Consider the following 11126-nt stretch of genomic DNA (forward strand, 5'->3'; position numbering starts at 1 on the left):
TCCGTCCGCTTCTGGGTGCCCTCTAAGCCCAGAATGGAAAGGCGAGCACTGGGATCTGTAAAGATGGGTACTCTGTCTCTGCAAAGGGAGAAGCCCTCTCTGCCAGTGTCTGGCTGGCCCCTTGTGCTCCTTCCTCTCCCTCTGGTTCGTCCAGGCCCCTTTCTAGTCTGTTCTCTGTTCATGCTAATTGTTAAGGCCAGAGAACAGTCTCACAGACACTGGCGTTTCCCTCAGAGAACACAGTCCCTTCGAACCCGAGTGGTAACTGGAACTACCCAGCATTTGACAGCGTGCCACTTGTGTGCATGCGGCAGGGAGTCGCCGTCTTTATCCTCTGCACCGTGTGACACACTGTCCTGCTGTTCTGGATAAGGACCTTTCCTCAGAATTTTCCTTGGCAATCTGGTTCTATCTGTGGAACTAGAAACTACTGTGATCCATTATTAATGGGCTCTGTGTTCCATTCATCTTGAAATAGAAATCATAATTGCACCTTCCTTTAAGCAGAGCTAGTATACACCGCTGTAGATTTGCAAAAAACTATTCAGAAAAGGGCAGTTAGTTCACTTGGCCAAAAGATCCTTCTTTTTTATGAGGACGTGCAGTATTCCTTTGTATGTTATTTACGTTTAAATAGATGAAAATGGAGCCACTGCTCAGTAGCGTGGCTCTTGTACAAAGAATGTGTCATTGTAGTTCCTTGTACTTTCTAGTGTTAAGAAAATTGATGACTCACCAGGGGAAGCTTATTTTTTTTTAAGTTCTTATGTATTTGATTCATGATAGAGAGACACCCTCCAAGGATCTGGCCATATCACAGTCCTTTTGCCCAGCCCTTGAGGTCATCAGGAGATTAGGCACATACCCGGCACATTTTCAGGCTGACCTGGAGGTCCAACCCCGGGGCCAGCCATGTGGCTTCCAGCACTGCAGTTGTTTCTGCTGGCCGTGCTGCCAGGCAGGGCCCGTCAGCGTGCCGTTGCCAGTGGTGACGCTGATGGTTGTGATGGTCTTAACTGGGCATTGATGACGTCCCAGGGACGATTTCAGTGCTGTGTACAGCATTTTGTCCAATCCTCTCAACAGTCCGGAAGTAATGGGTACAGAAAGATTAAGTGACTCCCCCCACGGCAGCGATGCTGCCAGTTCGCCCCCACCCCAGGGCTACGTGGTGCAGAGATGCACACCACTCTCATCATTCCCGCCCCACGTTCCATCTGGCCAGTAGCTGCTCAGTGATACTGGTCATGTGAAATAATGCTGCCTTGCGGTTTTCAAACCTTATAAATTTAATAAGATATAAATACTTCTAGATTTATAGTTTTTTTTTCTTTCTAGACTAATTGAGAAATTGGAGGGGTTTTTTTATTCTATTTTAATTGGCACCACAGACTATTTTCATATGAAATCATGTAAGTGACACAAGTTAGGAATAAGCCTATATTTGGCTTTATATTATAAAGTATGTTAAATATCCCCGTCTACGCAGAAATATAGTCACAGACATTTAAGCTTTTGCAGTGTGTGTGCCTGAGGGTGCATGTACTTGTCAGAGGGAGGGAGAGAAGAGAAAGCACCCCCACAGGGAATGGTCAAGCTGCAATCTCTTCTCTATCTCGCCCTCCTTTCAGGATTTTGGCATTTATGTCCACATTGCCTGGCACATTTCTTTAGCAGCCAGGTCTAGGACTCGAACCACACAGTCAGCCATGATGGATGTGGCTGCCTTAACCAGCCCTCCAGTCTTTATTTTCTAAGCTTGGGAGAATTGTGCCCCTGCCCGAGACCGGCATAATCCCAGCTTTGCCCATGAGGACTCATGATCTCTCAAGTTTCCCCAGAACACGCTCATTGGGGTGCGAAGATGAAATGGCTTACTCTGTGCCAGCTTCTTCTCTCTACTTACACTGGCACCGTATCTACAGAGCTACATCCCAGAAGCAGTTGGTAAGCCCCCCAGCACCCAGGACTCCCGGTCACTGAATTTGGATCACATGGCCGTTTACGTGTCTGCCTTCCCTGCTCCACAGTCGTCACACTAGCAGTGATCCGGGATGTCTTGTGGTTACGTCCCCAGACCTGACACCTTGTAGGTGCTCAGTTTATGTTGCCAAGTGAATGAAAACGTTTGGGGAGAAGATAGTCAAGACCCAAAGAAAATACTGGGTTGTCAGATGTCAGAGAGGTCATGACATATTTTTCTATGCGAAAACGCACCATGACCTTTCCGACAACCCCGTAATTGACAGACTCACGCAGTCACTGAACGCCCAGGTAACTCTTGGTGCTCATTCATTCACATCGGCAGCACACGGCCAGAAACTTGCACAAGCACCCTCAAGTCCACGTCTTGGTTTATTTAGCTCGCTGAAGTCAGGGAAAAGCTCCTGTAGAACCTTGGCCTATCTCAGAAGGAATCACAAGGAACACCTCCCAGCAGATGGGTTTGGGCTGGATGAGTTTGAGGAAGGATTAGGATGTGGTAGCTCCTCCGGATTTGGAAGCTGCCCACAAAAGCAAGGGCGGTTGAGCGACTGTCTCGGGAACCATTGTTGAGAAGTTGGGAGGAGAGCCGCCGCGCAAGGGTGCCGTTGGTAAAGGAGCAGCGTCCTGTCCCGTGAGAGATGGCGCGGAGGGTCTGTCGGCCTCGTCTCTCCCCCTTTGAAAACATGTAAGGGGCGGTGCCATCTGCTGGTCCTCACCAAAATCACGTGTACTCATGTAGGCGCAGCCTTTGCGATTATTAGTTAAAACAGCCAGCTGTTTTGATGTGTCTGCGGTGGGCTGTCGTCAGACGGTTTCATCAGAAACTCAGGTGCCTGACACCTCTCTGCCTGTCTGTTTTCCTGCAGAAATACTGCTGACACTGAAGGTAGCTGGTTGCTTCTTTCTTCAGCTGACCGGGCTCACTCGTTCAAAACACTCACCAATCTGGAGAGCTGTGTCAATTTGTTCTGATCCAACTGACCTGCCAGCCAGTTCTACCAGAGCAAGATCAGCAGACAGGCCTGGGCCCTGGCTCCCACGCGGAGCCCCCTCGGCTGCTGCAGGAGGAGCTGCCTCTTCTCTTACAGTCTGAAGCTCGCACCCAGTCGCTCAGTCTGTTCACTGCATTCACCTTAGTGCAACTTAGATCTCTCCTGCAAAGTAAATGTTGACAGGCAAATTTCATACCGTGTCAGATTGAATGTATTTAAATGTATGTATTTAAGGAGAACCATGCTCTTGTTCTGTTCCTGTTCGGTTCCAGACACTGGTTTCTTGCTTTGTTTTCCCTGGCCAATCAGTCTAGTACAGAAGATTAAGCTTTCATCTGGGGGAAAGGAAATTAAACCAAACAAACTACAGGTGTTTTAAGCTAAAGCCTGCATTTGGGATGGCAGCAGGGCTTGGACAGCGCTCTCCCTGCAGACACGCCCCGTGGGTGAGACGGTCAAGTCCTAGTCGGACCTTGGTAGAAAGCTCTGCGCCCACGTTGGAAAGCGTTTCTCTTTACTGAACAGTTTCGCAAAGGAGCCTTGTGAGAGGGCCGCTAATATTAACAAGTATGTTTCTTTTATTATTTTAATTTGTTCAAACCAAACTGGCTCACCTAAATCATGAATCAAGAAGAAATTTTTTTTTTTAAATTCTAGATTAAGTTCCCTTTAGCTCAGTCAGCCAGCGTGAATTAGCATCTCCATCAGTCCTCCCCATCCCAGCTCTGCCCCGTTCCTCACTGCTTTTCCTGTCTCTTGACTTGGATTCATTTTTAGAAAATAATATAAGCTACAGAAACCAGGTAATCCCTCTTATTTTCTTAAACGTTTTGCCGGCCACCTACCAACTGCTAACTATTGCATTTCTGAAAAATGCATTTACTGGCAAGGAGAGGAACGAAGTCAGGACTTGATACCAGTGAAGCTAAGGACACCTGCTTTGGAAGCATGTTTATTCTGTTCCCAGCAACTCTGGCCTCCACACCGGGAGAAAATGCTAGCGTGTTAAAATCGACAGCTGATATCACGACAGATTTAACCTCTGCCATGTGTTTTTTATTTTGTTTTTAGCAATGCTGACTAAGCCGACGTTTTGTAAGGTACATAAAATCCAATTTATATGTAAACAAGCAATAATTTAAGTTGAGAACTTAAGTGTTTTAATTGTATAATTTTTGTGAGGTATACATATTGTGGAATTGACTCAAAAATGAGGTACTTCAGTATTAAATTAGATATCTTCATAGCAATGTCTCCTAAAGGTGTTTTGTAAAGGATATCAATGCCTTGATTAGATCTAATTTGTAGACTTGAGACTTTTTATTTTCTAAAACCTTGTGATTCTGCTCATAAATCATTTATCTAATCTATAATGATATGCAGCCGCTGTAGGAACCAATTCTTGATTTTTATATGTTTATATTCTTTCTTAACAAACCTTAGAAAGAGACTACATGTTACTAAGCAGGCCACTTTTATGGTTGTTTTTCTTGCCCACTCTGGTAGGGGAATAATCTTTTATTAATTCGCGTCAGTTTCAGACCACCGCAATACCGAGGGACTGATGCCCTTTTTTGAGCTATTTCTCCCCGATCTCTTACACACATACTTTCTTACCAAACTCTCACAGTGATGTCTTTTTGATGTCTAAAAAGCAAAGCATTTTATAATATCTCATCAGCCAGGCTTTTTAGGAACAGAGAGGTTTTTCCTTGAGATGTGATTGCTTATTTGTGGCAGGGGGAAAAATGTACCCCCCACCCCTCTTTCTACTTCTCTCTCTCTCCACGTGCCGATTATGGAACTGCAGAAAGAGATATTGCCCAAAGATAAATGGTGAGTAGACAGTCGGAAAGTGTTGCTCCATACTAAAGAAACTTTCTGGAAATTTGCATTTCGATATTTTTTTCCACCCGAGAGGGATCACAGTACGGGGAGGTGGCCAAGGAACAGCACTTGTCAGCAGCCACCAGTCCACATGTCCCCTCCAATGCTCTACTTTTCTCCACCCAACCACTGGGTTGCCCAGCTCCGATGGAAAACACGAGCAGGTGTCGGCCCGGAACTCCAGGCCCCTGTCCCTGGGATGAGGCTCACGGGGCACACAAGTTAACGTGACCCGCTTTAAGTTCACTTTTAGAAATATGTGAATTGGAACGACTGACTTCACACAGCACAAGAGAGAAATGGAGTTTAAACTGGATTTATTTTCAGTCCCTTTGCACTAGAACACCGTCCAAAAATATCGATGTATCTTTTCTTGTTTACCCATCTGCCCACTGTATCTTAGTGTCAATCCCAATCCAGACCAATCTGCAAGCCTGCGACACCAGTCATTTAGAATAAGTCATGGTCATCACTGTTTGGAAGGAAAAGAGATGATGAATTCCCTTATGGTTCAGATCAGGTCATGGATTTTGCTTTGCACCCAACTAGGAGAAGAAGAGTAAGTGAAGGAATCCTCTGATCATATTGATCACTATAGAAGCAAAAGCCAAATCAGTTCCCTTCATTATCAGTATTTCTCATGCTGTACACAATAAATTCGTTAGACTAAGTACTTGGTTTTTGTTTAATAGAACAAATAATCAGTGTTTTACTTATATTACTAAATGTGAAAAACATAATGTGAAAAGTATACATACATTAACTCGGTTGTAAAACTCATTTAAGTGTTCATGTAACGTGGTAAGTTTAAAAAGTGAAGTGAGCTGTTTTACTACAATGAATTCGTTTGACTCAAAGATTAAAATGCCCCTCTCCCCACGTGTATCTCTTACGGCCTGTATTAATTGAAAGCAATGTTTTTGCAGTTTATATAATGCAATTTTTAATCCGTGTTTAAAAATGGAGTTCATATGGGCTTAACACATGAAATGGGTGGCACGACCCACTTGCAGAACCCAAAGATACACAATCAATTTTGAAATGCAATTTAAGCCATTAATTGTTGGTGTGAATTTAAAATTTTCTAGTATTTGTATGGTAGTATGCTGCCTAAGAGCAAAGCATTCTCTGCACAAAAGAAAATTACTGTAGTGGCTTCGATTTTAATTAGAACTTTCTCCCTGGGGTTTCTTTATAGACTAAAACAAAATCTTTTAAGTTTCTTACTACAGGTAAAAGCTATGTGCAAGAACCTCAAAATGCTAAAATCTAGCATAATGCCTTAGATCTGTTTTTAAGTCTTGTATATTCCTACATAGCTGTCCGATGTATTATATTTGTATAGTGAATTGTGTACAATTTTTGAATAAGTGCATCATCGCTTAACCTTTCTGTTGTTGAATAGTGATGATGACACATCTCTTCAAACATTTACCTGTCTTTTTTTTTTCCTTTGTCATGTGTGGGTTTTATTTGTACAGTTCCTCATGGGGTTGCATCTGAGATGTGTGTATATGAAAAGATTATACAAGGGTAAAATTAAGCAATATATTAACTGTGGTTCTTCAGGAGAAAGCTTACAGTGTTTTCAGGTTGTGATTTATTTTCAAAATGGAGTTGACTCTGAACATCACTTTGTTCACCTGCATTGATGTCTGTATTTGTAGTGTGGGCAGTTTATGCAAAGGTAGACCTATTCAGAGAAATTTTAAATACATTTATGCAAGTTAATATTGCTTTGCTGATGCTATTTGCTTATTTGATGTTAAATAATGCTATTGTAAATAAAGAATTCTGTTGTTATTGCATCATTTAATAAATTTTAATGCCTCCGGGTTTTACATGGCTTTAGAGATTTTAATGTGTTTATGTGGGTTGTATCTTTTTTTGTAAATGCATTTTAATTAAAAATACTTTACTTGGGGGGCCAGCAGGTGCCATGGTTGTTAAGGCACTGGATTCCCACATGACCAACCATGATTCAGGTCCCAGACCTGGTGGTTGGCTTGCTTTCTCTCTCCCCCATCCCTCTGGTGAGTGCACAAGATCTATAGCAAACTTAAAAAAATAATAATTAATAAATTAATTTAATTTAATATTTCTTTTTTTAAAAAAACTTGGGCTGGCAGCTGTCATGGTGATTAAGGGCACTGGACTCCCACATGCCCAGCCACAGTTCAAGTGCTGGACCTGGAGGCTTGCTTTCTCACTTTCTCACTCTCTCTAGCTCTGTCTTTCCCCCCTCTCTGGTCAAATTTAAATAAATAAATAAAATAACGTTAAATAAAATAAGTGTTCAAAAAAAGTTGTCATTTATAATTTCTCACCTTTACAATGCACTTAAATAGTCACTGTCACTTAACCATTGATGCTCCTAATAGCCCGTTGTATAGACTTTCAGTTTGAAGCCCAGGGGACGGGTGTGCTGTTTAAGATCATCTGTCGTCGTGGCAAACGTCGGCCAGTCCTGTTCTGTGCGGTAACTGCTCCCGTATCCTAATCTCCGAAGGCGTTTATGAGAATAATGTGCTCTTCTGAGTTGCTTATTAAGACTTACGTATTACACATTAGAGTATTCATAATGGTCAAATAGATTGGCCTGGTAATAGTTGATAAACAATGCGAGCTCATTATTGAAAACCTGGGCCATAAACTACATGAAATACTAGTATATATATTTTTTAACATAAAAAGATGGGACCAGCAGGTAACAGCATAGAGGTGAAGGCATCTAGATCCCACACGGCCTATGAGCAGTTCGAGTCATGGACCTGGCAGCTTGAAAATGACACCGTGTGCACGTGTGACCAAAATCCTGACAGGAGATTAAAGAATGGATTGCAGCGTGGCCATCTTCCCTGAGGGGCGATTTCTCTCTCTCTCTCTCTCTCTCTCTCTCTCTCTCTGTCTCTCTCTCTCGCACACGCGTGCGCGTGAGTACATATTCCCTATAGCAAAACTAAAACAAACAATTTATCATTGCTGTTAACTTTATTGAGAGAGTAAAGGGAGAAAAGCCCACTGGATTAACTTAATAGATGCCATTTGATAAGTCTCTGTGAGAAATTTCAGCCCTTGTCTATAAGAAAACCTATAGAGAAAGTAATTGTCCTCAAATTATTTAAGGTGATCAGTGCACTCCCAGTGGGGACTTTGATCGGTAGTGAGCTATTGGAAGTACTGACATGAGACCAGCAGACAGTATAATGAATACATTACTGGACTCTCACATGGCCAACTGCAGATGGAGTCCCAGACCTGGTGGCTTGAAACTCCCTGGGCACAGGCGTGTGCGTGCCCAAACTTCCAGGAGGAGAAGGGATTGCAGTATGACCATACACCCTAGGAGTTGGTTTCTCACTTTCCTTCTCAGTGTCTCTGTCTCTCTGGTGAATGCTTGTACCATACGACCAAAGCCTCTTTTTAAAAAAATGAAATTACACCTAATGTGAAGTGAAAAGGCTGTTTTTAGAGAAAACTTAAGTTTTACTGCAAGAAACAACGTGAAAAAAATTGCATAAGCTCAGACTCAATATAAAAATCATTAATTAAAAAAATAAAAAGGGGACCAGCAGATGGTATAGTGGTTACGTTGCTGGACTCCCACATAGTTGACTGCGGTCCAAGTCCCAAACCCGGCAGCTTGAACTCACCATGCATGTGTGTGCCCAGAATCCCAGGAAGAGAATGAAGGAAAAGAGTGTATTGTGGTCATCCCCTTTGGGGGTGATTTCTCTCTCAGAGTGCATTGTGGTCATCCCCCTTTGGGGGTGATTTCTCTCTCTGTCTCTCTGTCTCTGCCTATCCAGTGATGCACATGCCCTGTAGCAAAGTAAAATAAAATAAAATAAAACTGTAAGAAAAATAAGGCTAGGGACCAGCAGTTAGAGTAATGGCTATGTCGCTGGACTCCCACGTAGTCGACCGTCTTTCGCGTCCCAGACCCGGTGGCTTAACACTCACGCCGGGTGCGTGCCCAAGATCCTGAGAGGAGAATGGAGGAGAAGGGATTGCGGCGGGACCATCCCCCTCAGGGGGTGTTTCTTGCTTTCTGTCTCTCTGGTGAGTGCACGCATCCTATAGCGAAAATCTCTCCCCCCCCCAAAAAAAAAGTGGGAAATGGTGGGTCAGTAGGTGGCATGGTGGTTACGGTGCTGGACTCCCACATACTCAAAGGTTTGACTCCTGGACTCAACGCCTTGAAAGCCACACTGGGCATGTGTGTGTGCATACCCAAAGCTCTGAGAGGAGAATGAAGGAGAGGAGATTTCGGTGTGGCTATCCCTCTCGGGGGGAGTGATTTCTCACTTTATCTCTCTGGTAAGCACACATGTCCTATGATAAAAACCTTTAAAAAAAAAAGGAAAATGGCTAATAAATATTAAAAGATGCTTAAAATCACTAGTAGTAACAGAATACTCCCTGCAAGGACTGTGCTGGGAACATAAATCCTTTGGCGTGAGGAGTAACAGTTTGGTGAGGTGGGCATTCTCCTTTCAGTCCGAGGTAGAACCCACCACCGAAGCCAGATGGCCAGACTGGGCTGCTCTCCAGTTGCAATGTTAAGAATCTCTTACCTTTTTTTAATTCACCCTCTGTAGTATTCTACTTGCTGCATATTTGATCCTTTTTTTTTTTACCTTGGATTTATTTTGTTAGTTTTCTTCTAACGAGATTATATAAATAGCCCATCGATTCTGAGTATTTTCTAGTGTTTCAAGGCTATAAACTTCCCACTGGCTGCTTCTCACAGCATCCCATGCATTTCGTGCTTCTCTGACCAATTATAATCTCCAGTTAGGGTCTGGGATTTTCCTTTCTCAGTTTGCCAGTTCTTTTCTTACACTCATTCAGGGGCTGTGTCATGACAAATCGAGATGACCTGGCCCTTTCATTTTGTGGGGCTTTGGGGTGATTTTTAGTTTTGCTATAGGGCACATGTGTGCCCCAAATCCTGAGAGGAGAATGGAGGAGACAGGACTGCAGTGCGGCAATCCCCCTGGAGGTGATTCCTCACTTTCCTTCTCTCTGCCTCTCTTTCTAGTGAGCACACACACCCTATAGCAAAAACCAAGGAAGAAACGTGAACCCATAACTGAACCTCAGCTGCCTTCCAAACCACATTCAACAGGCCTTTTTGCAAAGGACACCCACAAGGACAAGGGTAAGAAGAGCAGAGTAGCACTTGTTACTGGGCCTGCGAAAGCTGGGTGCTAGGCGCCAGTGAGGAACACCAACAAGACACCGGCAGGTTCACTGCAACGTGAACCTATAACTGAACCTCAGCTGCCTCCCAAACCCCATTCAACAACAGGCCTTTTTGCAAAGGACACCCACAAGGACAAGGGTAAGAAGAGCAGAGTAGCACTTGTTACTGGGCCTGCGAAAGCTGGGTGCTAGGCGCCAGTGAGGAACACCAACAAGACACCGGCAGGTTCACTGCACAACTTCTCAACGGCACAGGGGTAGGGGGCACCTCTGGGGGCGCCAGAAGCCGCGTCAAGAAGCGGGCAGACTTGCAACCCTGCTCCCGGAAAGCAGCTTCCCCTTCCTGGGCAGAAGAAATGAAGGCTCTCTCTCCAGAGGTGTCTACTGGGGGCCAGCAGGTGGGTCCATAATGAAAACAGGGCATCAGGTGAGAGTTACAGTTGATCTCTCTTCACCAACTAACTTCCCGATCACAGCCTGAATGCTTAAATGTACAGAGGAATCAGCAGCCCAGGGGAAGACCCACAGATACCAACATCTGTGCTTCCCAGTGAAAAAGCACAGATCCAGGCCAGCCATGTGGCATGATGGTTAAAGCAGCTAGGTTCTACACGGCCAAATGCATGGTTTGAGTCCTGGATCCAGTGGCTTGAACAAGACACTGAGCGTGTGTGCATGCATGCCAAAAATCCTAAGGGGAGAATGTAGGAGAAGAGATTGTGGAATGGTATCCCCCTGGGGGAGAGGGGGGAGGTTGTATGTGACTTCTTTCACCCTCTCCTTGCTCTCTCTTTCTCTAGCAAGTGCACACACCCATAGTGTATTGAAGAAAAACCAAAAAAAGTACAGATCCCCTTACAAGGAAGCCCACAGCTGATCCTACCCACACACACTGAGCTTCTAATATGTTTCAGTGCCCCTCCTAAAACATGAGTGCATAACCGAGGATCGCTACATTTCTGAGGTGAGAGACTGGAGGAGCCATGAAAATGCACCCCTCAGGACACTGGATTCTCATATGACTGACCGTGGTTCGAATCCCAGACTCGGTGG

General features: G+C 44.2%; 1 protein-coding gene across 7 annotated transcripts in view; it reads left to right on the top strand.

The window, feature by feature from the left end:
• Positions 1-6077, top strand: part of NCOA2 (nuclear receptor coactivator 2) — a 214212-nt gene extending 208135 nt beyond the window's left edge. For all 7 annotated transcript variants that reach the window (XM_006165992.3, XM_027767271.1, XM_006165995.3 and 4 more), the window contains one exon: positions 2853-6077. In XM_006165992.3, the coding sequence (XP_006166054.1) occupies positions 2853-2864 (12 nt within the window). In that variant the 3' untranslated portion in view covers positions 2865-6077. The remainder of the gene's footprint in view (positions 1-2852) is intronic.
• The last annotated feature ends 5049 nt before the right edge of the window (positions 6078-11126 follow it).

Source organism: Tupaia chinensis, unplaced genomic scaffold (genome assembly GCF_000334495.1).
Source record: "Tupaia chinensis unplaced genomic scaffold, TupChi_1.0 Scaffold144138_1, whole genome shotgun sequence".
NCBI lineage: Eukaryota > Metazoa > Chordata > Mammalia > Scandentia > Tupaiidae > Tupaia > Tupaia belangeri.